The 18,236-nt window shown below is 52.4% G+C and overlaps 2 protein-coding genes across 5 annotated transcripts in view; both read left to right on the top strand.

Annotated features, from left to right (window-relative positions):
• The first annotated feature begins 1,350 nt into the window (after positions 1 to 1,350).
• C5AR2 (complement C5a receptor 2) lies at positions 1,351 to 10,558 on the top strand. Of its 2 annotated transcripts, none has more exons than XM_014863035.3 (2): positions 1,351 to 1,877; positions 6,535 to 10,558. In XM_014863035.3, exons 1-2 carry the CDS (start codon positions 1,875 to 1,877, stop codon positions 7,561 to 7,563), a joined length of 1,032 nt encoding a protein of 343 aa, XP_014718521.2. In that variant the 5' UTR covers positions 1,351 to 1,874; the 3' UTR covers positions 7,564 to 10,558. The 2 variants fall into 2 exon arrangements, with proteins under 2 accessions (XP_014718521.2, XP_014718522.2); XM_014863036.3 differs by lacking the exon at positions 1,351 to 1,877 and adding an exon at positions 4,201 to 4,618.
• Positions 10,559 to 12,509: 1,951 nt separating this feature from the next.
• The window catches only part of DHX34 (DExH-box helicase 34), a 28,385-nt gene continuing 22,658 nt past the window's right edge, over positions 12,510 to 18,236 (top strand). For 2 of the 3 annotated variants that reach the window (XR_011498392.1, XM_014863030.3), the window contains exons 1-2: positions 12,510 to 12,604; positions 15,767 to 16,759. Coding sequence is in view for 2 of the 3 variants with exons in the window: in XM_014863030.3 (XP_014718516.3) it covers positions 16,055 to 16,759 (705 nt within the window). In the remaining variant the exon portion in view is untranslated. Of the gene's footprint in view, positions 12,605 to 12,625; positions 12,732 to 15,766; positions 16,760 to 18,236 lie in introns of those variants that run through there. The other variant, XM_044760002.2, reaches the window with a different exon arrangement.

The raw sequence follows: 18,236 nt of genomic DNA on the forward strand, positions 1-18,236 counted from the left end.
CATCCCTCAGACCCCCAGGTAGGAGCCTGCAGCTCCAGGGACACCAGGAAACCTCAGCCTCCCAGAATCTGAGAAACGTCCTCCTGGAGAGACAGCGGTGGGGAAGTTTATTAAGATTGAACCATCGAGAAACACATCCCTGTAAGCTCATCAGCTCAGACAGTCTGATAACGGACAGTCTCCACCTTGGATTTCTTCCATCTCAGTCTTTTTCCCACCAGGGTGGGGTCCCACGGGGGCCCGGGGCTGGCGGGACGTGGGACATGAGGCGGCCTCCCCGAGCCTGGTGAAAGCGGGCAGAGAGCACGTGTGTTTCCACAGGGATCCGGGGCTTGGCTCGGCCAAGACAAGGTCACCCGGAGAGGCGCCGGGAGATGCCCCGGCTCGCACAGTCTAGTCTCTGTCCCCAGAAGCATCTTCCTCTAACAACGCGATTTTCTTCTCTAAACAACAACGAAAGAAATGCATCAACAGATGCCCCGAACCTCTAGAACACACACAGAGAGAAGTGGGGATGCACAAACCGCTGACTAAGGAGCGAGGCCACTTCCTCTTGCTAAGCCTGCGTTCTTCATGTAAATTTTAAGAATTTCCCTTCTATTCTTTGTGCTGCCGTCAATGTAACGATCATGCATCCATCACGTATCCTGTGTGCCCGGCGCTGCGGTGTGTGTTTTAAATCTCTTCACCCATTTCACGCTCCTGGCAACGCACCCACTTCACAGATGAGGAAGTTGAGGCTCCGAGATGTCCGAGGCCCGGAAACCCGGCCACCGTGGACCTGGAACATGAATCTTCTCGTTTGGGCTTTGGGTCCACGTTGTCGCTCCCCATGCGATGATGCCGGGAGGGAGCTTCAGAATCGCGGTGGTCAACACCTTCCCATTTTATTTTATTTTTATTTACTTATTTATTTATTTTTGAGGACGATTAGCCCTGAGCTAACCTCTGCTGCCAATCCTCCTCTTTTTGCTGAGGAAGACTGGCCCTGAGCTAACATCCGTGCCCATCTTTCTTTACTTTCTATGTGGGATGCCTGCCGCAGCATGGCTTGCCAAGCGGTGCCATGTCTGCACCCGGGATCCGAACTGGCGAACTCTGGGCCGCTGAGAAGCGGAATGTGCGAACTTAACCACTGCACCACCGGGCCGGCCCCCACCTTCCCATTTTAAAGATGGAAAACTGAGGCCCACAGAGGAGACAGGGTTTGTCTGTATTGTGTCTGCCTCTGAGGCCCCGGGCCCTGCTCTTGGTGGCCTTGGACTTTTTGTGGAGGATGTGACCCTGGGCTGTGTCCCTCAGAACGTGGGAGGCTAGAGGAATATTTATTTGTCCTGGAGGCTCTGCAGAGAGGGAGGGGCTGGGCACACAGTTGGAGGCTGGGAGCGGGGAGCGGGCCGTGGGTGCCGGGGGAGGAAAACCTCAGAGCGCCCCATGGGGAGAGCAAACCCAGGCCAAGAGCCCCAGGCCTTGAAGATCAGACCACACGCAGGTGTGGCTTCCAGGAAGCGGGTGACACTGAGCCTGGGGTGGGGGAACGCAGCCAGCTCTCCACCCACCAGAGCCCTGTCCAGCTCCTTCTAGTGCCTGGTAATTTTGGGATGTCTGAGTCACGGGAAGAACACAGGACAAATACACCCTGGGGGTAGGAAAAGGCCACTCCTGTTTGTCCCTGGTTATGGAGATCTGCTGGGGCCGGTGAGGTGGCAGTGCCCGGCGGCGTCCCACTGGAGCCCTGGCCAACGGGACAAACATCCAGGAATCCACCAGCTGCCGGACGAGGAAGAGGGACCCCAGGCCTCCCGGGTCCTGGCTGTGGGCCCGCATCGAGTCCCAAGTGGCATTTGGCTGAACTGGGGATCCTCTTGCAAGAGATGGTAAGGATGGGGAGAAAGGTGGGGGGGGGTGGTTTTCACCATCTCCGTGTTTTAGACTTATTATTTTCAGAATCTGGGAATCAGAATGAGAAATCGAGAAGTGGAATCTTGTCACCATCGCATTGGAATCCACATCTGAATCCCAGACTCTTGGAATTGCCTCGGGCAGCCCGACAGGAAAGTTTTTGCCCAAGGATCCAAATACGCTGTCACAGTCTGGGGTGTGGAGCCAAGCCGTGCTCAATCCTGTGGGAGCCCCTGCGGCTTCTGGAAAATCCACCGAACGGCGACGTGCCTGATGCACAAGCCCTTCGACCCAGCGCTTCCACTTCTTAAGGAAGGTTCTGTGACTTCATTTTCACGGGTCACATACAGACAGACAGCCCGTGCATCACAACCGGGAGCTCCGTTATCTCCAGGGGCCGAGCACACGCAGGTGCCCAGTGCCCGGGACAAGAGACAGCACAAGCCCGGTCTCAGATCTGCCCTGGGCCCCCTCCCAGGCGCCATCCCCTGTGGTTCTTTCGACCATTTTTTTGTTTGTTTTGGAGGAAGCTTAGCTCTGAGCTAACATCTGCTGCCAATCCCCCTTTTTTTTTGCTGAGGAAGACTGGCCCTGAGCTAACATCCGTACCCATCTTCCTCTATTTTATATGTGGGACGCCTGCCACAGCATGGCTTGCCAAGCTGTCCCATGTCCGCACCCGGGATCCAAACCAGCAGACCCCGGGCCTCCAATGCGGAACGTGCGCACTTAACCGCTGTGCCACCCAGCCAGCCCCTCTTTTGCCCATTTTTGACTTTTATGTGAAAGGGATTGTTCCGTAAATTCTCCTGCGTGTCTGGCTCTCTCCCCCCCACATCGTGCGGATTCAATCCATCCACGTTCTCGTGTGTGGATGTTCCACTGCGTGAATACACCATGATCTGTTTGTTCATTCTCCTGTGGCTGAGCCTTTGGATGGTTTCCATCTTGGGCGGCTGAGAACATTCTAGAACACATCTTTTTGGGGAGCATATGTGTGCTTCTCTGGGAGGGGGGACAAGGTATCCTGTGCCCAGTGGATTCTGTTTAGCGGATTCCTCCCCACGGTTTCCCGGAGCAGAAGTCCCAGCAAGGCTGGCTGACTTCCCAACGCACTTTTTTTTTGAGGAAGATTAGCCCTGAGCTAACTACTGCCAATCCTTTTTTTATTTTTCCTGAGGAAGACTGGCCCTGAGCTAACATCTGTGCCCATCCTCCTCTATTTTGTATGTGGGACGCCTCCCACAGCATGGCTTTTTGCCAAGCGGTGCCATGTCCGCACCCGGGATCCAAACCAGCAAACCCCAGGCAACTGAGAAGCGGAACGTGCGCGCTTAACCACTGCGCCACCGGGCCAGCCCCTCAGTTTCCTTCTTTTTTACTCACTGAGCATCAGCTAAGCACCGGCTGTGTGCCAGGGGCTGTTCTAGCAGGGACCAACTCATGCTCTGGAAAATGGCGGTAATAATAATATCTACCCCAAAGGGTTGTTCAAAGGGTTATGCCTGGTACACAACAGATGCTCAATAAACGTCATCTATTATTCAAATTACTACAAAATATTAATGATAGCAATTATGTTTTATATAGAGATATAAATACATAAATATATTTATTGTGAAAAAATATAAAAATAATAATGCCACTCACAATTCTCATTTGAGGTCCCTCAGTCCGAGGCTGGTTAACGAGCATGACACGCCCAGCCAGGGGACAGATTTTGAGGCCATTGTGAAGAAAAGAGATGATGTGGGTGCAGGCAGGGAAATGGATGGAAGACAATTGAGTGGAAAAGGTTGAGAGATGACTTAGTGGGTGTTGAAGGCTCCCATTTGTGTTGATTATATTTAAAGGGAAATACCGTTGACTGATGGGGTTACTCACCCGAGGAAAATTCCCTGGATTTTAACCAGGTGGGGTGGGGAGGGAGGGTGTGTCTGGCTGGCGTGTCAGCAGCTAACTCGTGGCTCGTGCTCCGTGTGGACCAGGCGCTGGGCTCAGCTCTTCACGCCTGCTCACCTGGTGAATTCTCACAACTCCCTCTGAGGTGGGTATAGTATTATTCTCATTGTACAGATGCGAAAACTGAGGCACAGCGAGGTTAAGTGACTTGCCCAAGGCCACACAGCTGGTGCGGGTTCACGTTTTGAAAGCTGGCACACATTTTTATTCTACTGATGAAAATAACACGAAAGCAGAGGGCCAGACTCGGAACACACACACACCCAGTGGCTTGACCTCTTGGTTGCTACTTGGCCCGGGGAAGGGGGTTGACGGGAGCGCCCCAGCTTCCCCTCTGCCTTTCCTGTTGCGTCAGTGCCAGCTGGAGCTCAGTGCCACCCAGCCCAGAAGAGTCAGCAGAGAGCCGCAGGGCCAGGTCACTGAGATCAGGCGGGAGCGTCTGCCGTCTATCCCAGCCCTTGAGCTGTGCCATGTGCTTTACACATGTTGACTCCTCTGGGCCTCCCCAAACCGGTGAGGTAGGTCCACCTTGGTGACTGTCACCTCCAAGACGAGGAAACTGAGAAACAGCCAACCGAAACTGCTCCTCCGGAGTCTCGGAGCCTGGGTTGCTCAGCGCCCCCAGCTCTTCTGCCTTCCGACGCTCCCGAATCTCAGATTTTTGGAGGATAATATTCTAGGGCCCGGAGTTGCGGAGTGGGACTAACACGGTTCAGAACTCAGCTGTGTTACTTGCTCAGCTGAGTGATCTTAGGTAAGTTGCTCAGCTTCTCTGTGCCTCAGTTTCCTCATCAGCAGAATGGGTATAAGAATAGAGTTAAAATCAGAGGGTCGTTATAAGGATCAAATGATATAACATTGAAAGGTGCTTGGAGCTCTGCCCAGCACGGAACACAAGCGCTCCCTAGATAGTGGCTCATAATTATTAATAATAATCATAACGATACTTGTTATTATTATTGCTATGATAGATCACGTTGCTTCTCTGATCAACATCCTCCCACACTTCCCATCTCACATGGAACAAAAGATAAAGTCCTCACAATGCCCCCACGTGGCCCCCGATAGCTCTCTGCTCTTTTTTCCCCAACCCCCCTCATCTACTCCACTCTGGCCGGCGTCCTCATTTGTTCCTTGAACGAGACCATCATGTTCCCACCTCAGGGCCTTTGCACTGGCTGTTCCCTCTGCCTGGCACTCTCTTCCCCGCAGATCCCCACATGGTTCCCTCCCTCACCTCCTTTATGGCTTTGCTCAAATTGTCACCTTCTCATTGAGGCCCTTCATTTAAAATTCCTTCCTTTCCTACCTGACTCCTCCCACCGGAGTGGCAGCTCCCAGGGGACGAGGGTTTTGGGGGCCTTCTCCCCGGCTGTGTGTCCCATGCCCGGAACAGAGAGGGTACTCAGGAGCTGGGTTGAATGAGTGAATGAATTGTAGAGAATTCAACGTTTCATTTTTCCTGTTTTAAATCATTACTTTTAAAAATTGCTCTAGCGGGATTCCAGAAATTTCTGTTCCTCCATCTGGTTTCTGGTTACATGAACAACTTTGGAGTGTGAAATCGAGCAAGTGCACCTGTGTGATATGTGCACTTTGCCATCTGTATATTTTACTATGATCCAGTTTATATTAAAAAAAAAGGTTGGGGGCTGGCCCGGTGGCGCAGCAGTTAAGTGCATATGTTCCGCTTCGGCAGCCCGGGTTTCGCCGGTTCAGATCCTGGGTGTGGACATGGCACCGCTTGTCAAGCCATGCTGTGGCAGGCGTCCCACATATAAAGTAGAGGAAGATGGGCATGGATGTTAGCTCAGGGCCAGTCTTCCTCAGCAAAAAGAGGAGGATTGGCAACAGATGTTAGCTCAGGGCTAATCTTCCTCAAAAAAAAAAAAAAAAAGGTGACAAAATTCCTCCAGAGGGACATTTTCATTGCACCAAGATTCGAAAATACAGATGAAGCAGAACCAAGACAAGTACTTTTGCTGTGACTACATATTAACTTTCTGCCCTCTTGGTGGATAGTCAGGTTCCAATATTTTAAACTCTAGAATTGCAGGTTGCTAATGGGCTAGCGTTCTAATGTTGGAATGTTCTAGAACTTCTCTCCAATAAGCTAGCCACTGGCCACGTGTGGCTATCTAAATTCAATGCAATTACGTAAAATCGAAAATTTCGTTTCTCAGTGGCAGTGGCCCCATTTCCAAGGTGGCAGCCACCTTCTCGGGCAGCACAAACACAGGGTGATTCCATCAACGCTGAAATTCGACGGTAATGCTCTGCGATTCCAAATAATTGGCTAGGGTTCTCCTGGCTTGCTATTTTGAATTCTGAGGTTTTTAAGCATGCTGGTGTTCTAACACTGCAACATTCTAGAAGGCTCCGACGCTCAGGAGCTTGTGTTCCAAGCCTTCAGCATCTGGAATTCCAATTCTCTAACGTTGCCGTGTTGTGGAATTCCAAGCTGCTTGCTCGCGAGCTGGTGCTAACATTTTAGAGTTAGCACGTTCCAGTGAATCGTTCCGGTGTTCCCATATCCTAACGCCCTGGCCTTGTAACGGGGCCAGAGTCGAGTCTCCAGGATGCTAACGGGCTGCGGTTCCCACGCCCGAGGGGCCCCGGAGCCTGCGAATTTCCCTCCCCACAGCTTCACGGCCTTTCTCTCCCGCCCAGGTGTCCGCGGCCTGGATGGAGAACGCGTCCCTCAACTACGACTACGCGCACTACGACCACCTGCCCGACCTCCCCGTGGACTGCGCGGACCACGCCTGCGCCTCCACCGACCCCCTGGGCACCGCCCCGCTCCTGCTCTATGCCGCTGTCTTCCTGGTGGGGGTGCCGGGCAACGCCATGGTGGCCTGGGTGACCGGCAAAGAGGCCCGCCAGAGGGCGGGTGTCACCTGGTTCCTCCACCTGGCCGTGGCAGACCTGCTCTGCTGTGGCTCCCTCCCCATCCTGGCCGTGCCCATCGCCCGCGGGGGCCACTGGCCGTTCGGGGCCGTGGGCTGCCAGGCCCTGCCCTCCGTCATCCTGTTGTCCATGTACGCCAGCGTCCTGCTCCTGGCCGCGCTCAGCGCCGACCTCTGCCTGCTGGCCCTCAGGCCCACCTGGGGGACCGCGGCTCGGCGGATGCGCAGGGTGCGTGCGGCCTGTGTGGCAGCCTGGGCGCTGGCCTTGCTGCTGACCATCCCCTCGGCCATCTACCGCCGGCTGCACCAGGAGCATTTCCCACGCCGGCTGGAGTGCGTGGTGGACTACGGGGGCTCGGTCACGGCTGAGAGCACCGTGACCGCCATCCGGTTTATTTTCGGCTTCCTGGGGCCCCTGGTGGTCGTGGCCAGCTGCCACGGTGCCCTCCTGTGTCACGTGGCCCAACGCCGCTGGCCGCTGGGCATAGCCGTGGTGGTGGGGTTCTTTGTCTGCTGGGCCCCCTACCAGATGCTGGGGCTGGTCCTCGCCGTGGCTGCCCCACACTCCGCGCTCCTGGCCCGGGCCCTGCGGGCTGAACCCCTGGTCGTGGGCCTTGCTCTTGCTCACAGCTGCCTCAATCCCGTGCTTTTCCTGTATTTCGGGCGGGCTCAGCTGTGCCGGTCACTGCCAGCTGCATGTCGCTGGGCCCTGAAGGAGTCACAGAGCAAGGATGAAAGTGTGGTCAGCAAGAAATCCACCAGCCATGACCTGGTCTCGGAGATGGAGGTCTAAGCTAGCCGGAAACTGGTTTGTATCTTCCTGTCTCATTTCACAAGGTAGCTTCAGGCATAGCTGGATCCAGGGGATCAATGATATTGTCATGTATTCTTTTATTCATTCAAAACATTCGTTATGCACCTGCTGTGTGAAAGGCCCTCTTATAGGCACTGGGGATGTAGCAGTGACCAAAACAGAGACAAATCCCTACCCTCAAGGAGCTAACATTCCAGTGGAGGAAGACAGACAATAAGCAAAGAAATGGAGGAATGTGGAATATGTCAAGTGGTGATAAATGCTGAGGAACCTAAAGGAGCAAAGAGGGATGAGTGGGGCAGGGATATAGGTCAGCCAGGCAAGGCCCCTTGGGTAAGACGATATTTTGAGCCAAGACCTGAAGAAAGGAGGGAGGAGTCATGCTTAAATCTGAGAGAAAAGCATTCTAAGCAAGAGAACAGCAAGTGCAAAGGCCCTGGGGCAGAATGTGCTTGGCATATTCCAGGAACAGGGAAGAGGCCAGTGTGGATGGAGCAGCGTGAGCAAGATGGAGAGTGGTGTGAGATGAAGGGAGAGAGGTAGTGGGGGGCCGGACTTGGAAAGCCTTTGGGGCCATAGCGTGTGTCTGGGGGTCCATGGGAGGGTTCTGAGCTACCATTACCAGACAAAATACAAACACCCAATTAAATTTGCGTTTCAGACAAACAACAACAAAATTTGTTTAGCATGAGTATATCCTATGCACTATTTGAGACACACTTATGCTAAAAAATTGTTGGTTGTTTATCTGAAATTCAAAATGGAGCATTCTATAAATTGTTTTTCTAAATCAGGAAACCCTGTTCTGACCAGAGAAGCATCTTGATTTGACTCCAATTTTAGTAGGATTCCTCTGATTGCTGATGGGGACTCTGGGAGAGGGGGGAAGGGAAGTGAGGAGTCTACTGCAATAGTCCAAGCAAGTGATGGTGACTTGGGTCAACGTCCTAGTGGCAGAGGTGGCGAGAGAGCGACAGACTATGGATCTATTTTGAAGCAAAGGCCACGTCCAAGCTCCTGAGTTTAGTATTCGAGGCTTCTTTCCACCGCTGGGCACACATGTTCTAGCTGCTCAGATCCTGTAGCAGACGGAATAACGGCCCCTCATGAGGCCCAGACCCTAACCCCCAAACCTTTGAATCTGTGACCCTACACGGCAAAAGGAACCTCGCAGATGTGGCTAAGTTAAGGATCTTGGGGTGGGGAGAGGATCCTAGGTTATCCAGCTGGGCCCAATGTCATCTCTAGGGTTCTTAGGAGAGGGAGGCAGGAACGTCAGAGTCAGTGGGAGGAGATGTGACAAGAGAAACAAACATCAGAGTGAGTGAGGAAGGGGTCACGAGCCAAGGAATGCGGGCGCCTCCAGAAGCTGAAAAAGCCCAGGGAAATGGATTCTCTCGAAGCCCCAAGAAGAAACGCAGACTAGCTGACGCCTTGACTGTGGGCTTCCGACTCCAAAACTGTAATAGAATAAATTTGTGCTGTTTTTAAGTCACTAAGTTTGTGGCAACTTGTTACAGCTGCCACGGGAAGCGAATACACAGCCTGTGGACTGCATTATTTTCGTGCCTCTGGACCTTTTCTCAAACTGGTGCCACTGCCCTGAACGCCCTTCAGATCTACACTGTCCAATCTGGTCATCACTTGTGGTCTGTGGCTATTCAAATTCAAACTAATTCCAATTAAAAATTTAGTTCCTGGGGCCGGTCCGGTGGCGTAGGGGTTATGTTTGCATGCTCCACTTCGGCGGCTCAAGGTTCACAGGTTCAGATCCTGGGCATGGACCTACACATTGCTCATCAAGCCGTGCTGTGGCGGCGTCCCACATACAAAATAGAGGAAGATTGGCAACAGATGTTAGCTCAGGGCCAATCTTCCTCATCAAAAAAAGAAAGAAAGAAAGAAAGAAAGAAAAAAAATTCAGTTCCTCAGTTGCACTAGCCACAGTTCAAGTGTTCGATAGCCACACGTGGCTGGTGGGTACCATATTGGGCAGGGCAGACATGGAATATTTCCATCATTGCCGAAAGTTCCGTTAGACAGGGCTGCTCTAGCATCTCACCTGCTCAGATCTTTTAAATCACATAGAAGTGGCACCTGTGTGTAGTGTCATTACTCCAGGAGAGCACTTTCCACACAGTTTCTCCTTTAAGGTAATTCTTACAACCACCCAGGGAAATGCTTCATTTTATAAGCTGAGATCCAGAGAGGGGAGGTCATTTGCCCAAGATCACACAGCAAGGAAATGATAGAGCTGAGATTCAATCCCACATTTACTGGACTCCAGCACCCATGCTCTTAATCATCAAGATTTTCCTTCAATGCCTTGCACAAAAGACACTTCCTCCAGGGAGCCCTCCTTGATTCATTCTCCTCCCAAGGAGAAAGCAGTCTTCGTCTCTTCTCCAAGTTTCCAGAGCACAATTTCCCAGCTAAACTGTAAATTCCCTGAGGGCAACAACTGGGCCACCTTAACTTCTGTCTCTCCTCTACCCATGCCAGGCCTTGGAGACAGCCAAACTACCTTTATTTGTTTATACCCTGTTATCTTCCAGCTACACTGTGAGCAGTGACAGTGGGGACCTCTTTTTTCTCTATCTGATACAGGGACACATAGTAGGTCCTCAACAATACACATTTTATTCCTTGATATTTTATTCAGAGTTCTCATGCACACATTGCTAAGACCAAGATTGCCTTGTAGAAAGAATCGTGTCCTGGGACAATTTATGTAGCTTCACGAAAAATTGGGAGAAACCCTGCTGTTCATCCCTGGGGCCAGGTGCTATTTAAGTGTTCTTCTTTGCTACATTTTATAAAGGTCTTTTGTGCTTTGTGAAATTTGTTTTCATTTCTTCTTGCATTAGCCTTCCTTGTTAAGAAATCAATTTCATGAAAGCTTTCAAATGTATTTGTACAATTTACATAGAAGTCCCTTGATCATTAAAAAGAATCTTGCTTTTGCCTGCTGTAACTTCCCCTTTTTTGTTCCTAAATGTGTTTTCTCTGTTTTTCTTTATTTTTACCTTGAATTTATTGGTTTCCTTAAGTTTCCAAGCAACCAGTTCTTAATAGTTTTTCCAAGAACTCGTTTCAAGCTGGCTACTCAGTTCTAGCGCTGGTAGGTTGTGACTTTTTTCTGAATTGCACATTTATTGTTTACTTCCTCCTATTTTCCTTTAAAAACCTGTAGTTCTCTTTTGCAAATTTTAAGCAGAATGTTTGGTCAATTTCCTCCCCGTCTTCCTTCGATAACGACATATGTTTTGGTCTCTCTGCGGCCGAATTGTTCCCCAGAGGTTTGATAATTACATCCAACTTCCCACTTGACATCCCAGCTCGATGTCCAACACGTAACTCAAACTTACTATGCTCAAAACGGAACTCTGGATTTTCTCTCTCAGCCTTTCTTCCCCATCTTCTTGATCTCACGTGATGGCACCTCCATTTTTCCAGGCATTCAGGCCAAAAGTTCAGGGTCATCCTTGATGCCTCTCTTTCTCCCACATTCCATGGCCAATCCATCAGCCAATCCTTCTGGGTTCTACCTTCAAGGTACGTCCAGACTCTGACCACTTCTCCCCATCTTCTCTGCCATCATCCCGGTCCAGCTGCCACCACTTGCCACCTATGGCAGCAGCCTCCTCTCTGGTCCCCTTTTTTCATCTTGGTTCCTGCAGTCGGTTCCCCACAAGGCAGCCAGAAGATTCTGTTAAAATCTAAGTCAGATCACGTCTCCTGTCCCTCCTCTGCTCAAACTCCTCCGATGGCTCCCACCTCCCGCAGATCAGAAGCCAAAGTCCTCGCCATGGTATATATATATGATCTGCCCTCCTCTCATTGCTTCATTCCCTTCTGTGTACACCCCCTCCCCAAGCAGCTGGTCCTTGATCCCACCAAGTTTGTTCCCAGCTCAGCCTTTGCTGTTTTCTCCATCTAGAATGCTCTCCCCTAGGGATCTCGGTGGCTCACTGCCTCCCCCTTTTTTAGCTCTCTGCTCAAACACTCCTTTCCGAGAGAGGTCTCCTCTGACCGGGCTGCTTAAAATAGCATCGCTCTCTGCCCCCTTCCCGCTTCATCTTTCTCCACAGAGCTCTGGCAGTCCTGCTTGACATTCTATTTATTTTTATTTATGCGTCTGGTGGGAGCAGGGACTTTATCTGTTTTGCTCACTGCTGCATCCTCAGTGCCTAGATCTGAATCCAGAACCGAAGCCTTCTTAACGCCAATATTAGCCTCAGGGAAAAGGAGAATGATGGGAGGATATTATAGCAAAAATAAAAGATCTAATGTCTATTGAGCGCCCATATGTACAGTCGTGAAAAAGTTTATGTATCTTCGGAATACTTTTTCATTGATTTTTCCCAACAACCTTGAAGGAGAGGTGAGAATATCCTCAGGCTGTAAATAGGGAAACTGAGGCTCGGACCCCCAAAGACTGGCGCATCTAGGACGAAAGAGGACTCACTTTTCTCGTTCACTTGGTCATTCACTCAACAAACATGTACCGACCGTCTAATCCCTGTGATGGAGGCTGGAGAACACAGGACCTCCAGCAAAGCACTGGCCCCTGCCTTCAGGAGGCTGGGGAGTCATCTGTTAACGAATTGATAGGGTGAATTATACATTAATAGGATTACGCCTTAATAATTATAAATTATAATTCATACATCACGACAGTGCTTTAACAGTGTCTGGGGCCTGGCCAGCTCCCTTGTTGGGTCAAAACCCCGGCGCCCCGCAGATCCTGGGGTGCAGATGGCTGCGCGAGAGACCGGGCCGGGAGGAGGCGCTTGCAAGTATCCACCGCAGCCCCTAGAGGGCGCAGCATCACCGGAGGCGGGGGCCAGGGCGCGCTGTGCGCAGGCGCAGAGTGGGTCTTGGGCGCCCGCAGCTGCCCACTGGCTCCTCTGTCTGCGGGGGGGCGGAGCCAGGGTGGCGTGCGCAGGCGCAGGACCGGCTTCCGGCGCGCGAGGGGCGCTGGGGACCGGAAGTGGAGGCTTCGGTGGCGGCTAGTGAGGTGAGGGAGGCGGGGCGGCTGAGCGGGGCGGCTGTGGCGGCGGCCGGCGTCGGAGCGGGTCTGGGGAGCTGAGGAGCGAGCCGCGGCTGGGAGGGAAACCCCGAGTGGAGGGCGTGTGTCGGAGGAGGTCGAGAGCCCCGGGGGGGAGCGGACGGAGGTGGGGCCTGAGCGTCCCCGAGAGAACCTGGGGGACAGAGAGGCCCGAGAGGGAAAGAAATGGAGGCATGCAAAGAAGTTTCCAGAGCCTGAGGGACCGAGAGACAGGGAGGTCGAGGGAGGAGGGAAGCTGAGAACCAGGAGACCGAGGGCAAGAGGCTGATGGTTCCACCGCGAGCCGCTCGCGGAGCCCGGGAGAGCAGTGTGCTCGCCCCGCGGACTGGGGACATGCGGGAAGCGGAGACAGAAATAGGCTGAGGCGAGGACAGTTTAAGTGGAGGAACGAGGACTGAGTGACGGGCAGAGTCGGACGCACCTGGAAGGGTGGAGACAGCGCCATAGGGAGAACCTGGCAGAGCTGCCACGAGAGGGATCGAGAGACGGGAGGAGCCGGCCAAGGGAGACTTGGAGAGGAAAGCGGAGATGAGAAGGAGCGAGATGGATGGGGAAGCGGGGGTCAAGGCAGGAAGAATGGAGGAATCCTCAGTATGGAGAGAGATGAAGAGACAGTGCAGCCGGAGAGATGGAGGGAGAGCGGATAGACAGTGTCGAACTCAAACATGGAGGGATAAAGCCAGGCGATGGAGAATCAGGGGAAAATGGAGAAAGAGGAGCAAAACCTGAATCCCTGGGCTTGCTTTCCTCACCTGCCACTTACTACCTGCTTGACCTCTCTGTGGCTCAGTGAAATAGCTGTAACAGCATCTTCTTAGGGTTGTGAGAAAAGTGTGCGTGTGTATGTGTGCATGTGCATGTATATGAGTGATTTGGTATAGTACCTGATACACCAGTGAGCGTTAGCTATTGTGAAAGCCTCCGCCAATTGGGAGGCGGAATATCCGATGGAGAAGTGGAGAGAGATGGAGAGATCATCAGGATGGAGGAAGAGACAGTGATGGAGGAGGAAGAACTGGGGAGAGACAAAAATGGAGAGTCAGAAAATGAGAAAGTCAGGTGGAGGAAGATAGTTGGAGAGAAAATCAGATTAAAAAATAGAATCAGAGTGGGAGAGAATCAGACCAATGAAGTGAGATGGGCCCAGACTAGGAAAGGGAGGAGAGAGGAGAAGGGTGAGCAAGATGGACTGGAAAAGACAAGACTGAGACCTGAAGATGGAGAGCCAGAGAGGAGGAAATGGGGAAGCAGAGAAAACCTGGAAAAGCCGTCAGGCTAGGAAAGATAGGCCAGGAGACCAAGAGATGGTCAGAGAGACAGTCAGAGAGAAACCAGCAGATCCAGACAATTGAACAGGTTGACGAAGAGAACAGACTCCTGGAGAGCCATGAGGATGCTCTCAGATGCGTGCATGGGCGGCTTGCAGCCCGAGAGGCACGCTCTCCATTTCATTGTCCCTGTCCTATTCTGAGGATCACTGCCTCAGTATCACAGCAGCCTTTCAAGGCCTTGTCCTTTTCCTTTCCTCCTAAAACAGGAGTTTCCTCTGAAGCCAGGGTGGCATCACCCAGCCCAGGTGTTCACCAGGAAGTGACGTGCGCTCCCCACAAGCTGCCGCTTCTGTGGGAAACAGCTCTGGCCGTTCACAAGCTCTTCCTCAGTTGAAACCCTTACCCGGCTCTAATAACCCTCAGGGTCGGCCTGAGTTCCCGCTGAGACTCAGAGATCCAGTCTCTGAGCTCTGTTCCCTGGTGGCCCTTGAGAGGCTGAAGGCAGAGTGGGTGACAACATTGTGAAGGCGAATTGTGGCCTCTTGAGTGTGATTTTCCCCAGGTTACGTGACCCCCCTTCTCTCGCCATTTTCCCCATGTTGGTCATCACGGGGACGAAGCACTGGACTTGAGTGCCAGTGACTAGTGACCTTGTCTGTGTCTACGTGGTGATAAACACTGCGGTGTGTTGAGATAGGTATGTCCCCATCTCATAGATGTAGAAATCAGCCTCAAAGAAGTGACTTTGCCGCTGGTCACGCATCTAGTAAATGACGAAGCTGAGATGCAAGCCCAGATCTGCTTGCCTCCACAGCCTTTACCACGAAGGCTCTGATCATTTAAGAATCTGAGTGACCGACATCCCTCCGGAAAACTGCACGGACGAGGATGTGCTCTGTCTTAGGACTGAGGCAGCTGAAAGTCAGAACCCCAACTGGAAGCCGAGATTTTCTTGCGTAGCCGGGAAGTGGAGGGTTGGAGGGAACGTAGCCCCAAGCACTGAGTGAGGTTGCCAGGCTTCCCCCCTTCTGTCCTTGTCGTGGCTCGGTGCCATCCTTGTGCATGCTCCTCCTCGCTGTGCCCACATGTGGGCTCTTTTCTAGGGAAGGCTCATCTTCAGGGGCTACTGCAAATGGCCCTGGGTTTATGTCATCTCTGCGTAGCCACAGTGGGTAAAATGACAGCTCTCTCCTAGTAACTGAGTGTAAATTCCAGAGAAAGGCCCCGATTGGCCCTCCTCGGGTCCTGTGTCCGCTCCTCAGACCCATCACTGGTTGAAGGGGGTGAAGGGTACCATGAGTGGCCAGCCCTTGGTCACCTGCCCAACTGGTCGGGGGTCTCTGACTTATGGCTCTCAGGACCGTGTGGAATCCAGGAAGGGCTGCCCTCCCAAGGAAGGTGCGAACTGTTAGCAGAAAAAGAAGGAAGGGGTGTGCCAGGAGGCAGGACCAATACATACATAACGCCATGCTTGCAATCGCGGGCTTCGTTTCAAAGGGCTCCTGGTGTCCTGAAGCTCAGTAGGCCCCAGGGTAGGAAGCCTTGCCTTTCTCTTTTCCTTAGACCACCCCTCTCTCAGGTCCTGCCTCTTGTACCCTCCTCTGGGGTTCCTTCCCTGACTCGAGCATGGTCACGGAGGGCTCCCACGGCCCCATTCCCTGGATTGTCAGAGTCGGGTAACATGTCTGTCTCACATGTGACCGTGACCACCTGTGGGGGCTCGAGGTGGTCTCCCTCATTACTCGCCCTCCTCCTAGTCCGGTGTTTGCCAAACAGCATGCTTTCAGTAAACATTTCTAAAAATGAAGAGTGTCTTCTGTTCTCTCCCACATACATGCAGGGCCTGCAAACCCAGGATGAACGCGTGTCCATCCCAAGATCGCTGCAGGAGTTGTGAGGTGCCCTGTGTGTCACCAGTGTGACCCAGGCCCCGGGCCGTTTACTCTGTCATTGCCTGCAGGTGTCCTGTGGCATCGGTGAGGAGGCACACTGGCTCTGTGAGGAGGAAGTGGTTCCTTACTGCACGCTCTGACCTCTCCCTGCGGGAGGTGGGGAATAGAGGAGAAGATTCGGTCCAGGTGATCAGCCCCGAGGCTGGTTTTGCGACAGCATCGTGACCAGCCAGATCATGCCTCCTCCCAGGACAAGGGAGGGCAGGGATCACCGAGACCGACCCCGGGCGCCCAGGGAGAAGGAGGCCCCGGAGAAATGGGACTGGAACTGTCCAGAGACACGTCGTCTCTTCGAAGATGCCTTCTTCCGTGACGAGGATTATATCCGCCAGGGTTCCGAGGAGTGCCAGAAGTTCTGGACCTTCTTTGAACGCTTGCAGAAATTCCAGCATCTCAAGACGGCCCGGAAGGAGGAGAAGGATGCTGGGCCCCCGGAGCGCAGCATCCCGGCGCTGGCCGACCTGCCTCGCGCTTACGACCCGCGTTACCGCATCAACCTCTCCGTCCTCGGCCCCGACCCTCGGGGCTCTCGGGGGCCGGGTGGCCGCCTGCCCCGGGACAGAGTGTCCGAGTTCCGCCGAGCCCTCTTGCACTATCTGGACTTCGGCCAGAAGCAGGCGTTCGGACGGCTGGCCAAACTGCAGCGGGAGCGCGCGGCGCTTCCCATCACCCAGTACGCAAGCCGCATCCTGCAGACGCTGGAGCGGCACCAGGTGGTGGTGGTGGCGGGCGACACGGGCTGTGGCAAGTCCACTCAGGTGCCGCAGTACCTGCTGGCCGCCGGCTTCAGTCACGTGGCCTGCACCCAGCCCCGGAGGATCGCCTGCATCTCGCTGGCCAAGCGCGTGGGCTTTGAGAGCCTCAGTCAGTACGGCTCCCAGGTGAGGGGGCCCTAACGGGTCCAGTTTTTCCGGTGACCTCGAGGAATAAGTTGCTTGCCCATATGGTAGGATCGATAAAATTTACAAAAGCACTGATCCCTTGACCCAGCGATGATTCTTCTAGAAGTTTATCTGCAGAGTGGCCTGAATATGGTCCGAATGACAAAGCCACTGACATTCCCCAGGATAGCGCTCACACAGCCAGAAATTGGAATTGTCCTAAATTTTTTTTTAGCAGCAAAAAAAGAATGAGGACCTTTCTTTCTAAGGATTTCTGGGCTTCTAATCCAGGCTCTACCGCTTAAAAATTGTTCCTGAAGGTCTGACTGTAGTCACAGCAGCATGCACATGTCATGTGTGGGTTTGCACAAGTGGAATACATTTATGTAACCAGCACCAAGATCAAAAAAATCAAACCAGCAACCCGGAGACCCTCTTGTGTCCCCTTCCAGTTACGACCTTGAGGTTCCCAAGGGTTGTCACCGTGCGTAGTGCTAGATTGTGACACTTAAGCTATCACAGGTTACTTTTGCCTCTTTTTTTTTTTTTTGCTTTCTATAAGTGGAATCAAAAAGCACGTCGTCTCTTGTGTCTGGCCTCTGTGGCTCGATGTTAGTTTTACGAGATTTGTCTGAAGTCTAACGTAGGGGTGTCCACTGTTCCACCTCACTGTTCCCGGTGTGAGGGCACCACGTGCATTTGTCCCCTCTGCTGTGGATGGGGCTTCGGGGGATTTCCCGTTTTAGGGTCTCTTGTGAAGGTGCTGCTGTAAATGTTCTAGAACGTACCTTTTGGTCTCGGGTGCGTGTTTCTGTTGGGTGTATGTCCAGGAGTGGCATTGCTGGGTCGTCAGATCTGTGTGTGTGTTTTAGCTTTAGTAAATACCGCCAAACGTTTTGCACAGTGGTCGTACCAGTGGACACTCCTACCAGCCGTGTGTGCCACATTGTCACCAACACTGGTTATCATCAATCTATGTTTTTTAAATTTTTTTTATTTTACTGAGGTTGTATTGGCTTCTAACATTGTGTGTGGTGTCGTTAATCTTCGCTGTTTTGGCTTTTCCTGTGGGTGTGTAGTGGTGGCACGTTTTAATTGGCATTTACCTGATGACCACTTTTTTGTGTCTTTATTGGCTGTTTGGAGGTCCTCCTTTGTGAAGCGTCTCTTCCATCTGTTTCCCGTTTGTGTTTCGTTGTCTGTCTTTTTGTTCGTGATCTATAGGCCTTTCTAGAATCCGGATATGAGTCCTCTGCAGGATTTACTTATTGCACATCTTCTCTGCTGCTCTGTGAGTTGTCTTTCATTTTCTGAATCCTGTCTTTTGGTGACTGTGTCTTTTCATTTAAATATAATCCGGTCTGTCACTTCCTTTTTATGGCTGGCGTTCTGGGTCCCGTTTAAGAAATCTTTGCCTACTTTAAGGTCATGAAGGAGTTTTCTATCTTTTTCTAAAGACTTTTACCTTTGGAACAAT

Source organism: Equus asinus, chromosome 26, assembly GCF_041296235.1.
Source record: "Equus asinus isolate D_3611 breed Donkey chromosome 26, EquAss-T2T_v2, whole genome shotgun sequence".
In the NCBI taxonomy this organism is placed as follows: Eukaryota; Metazoa; Chordata; class Mammalia; order Perissodactyla; family Equidae; genus Equus; species Equus asinus.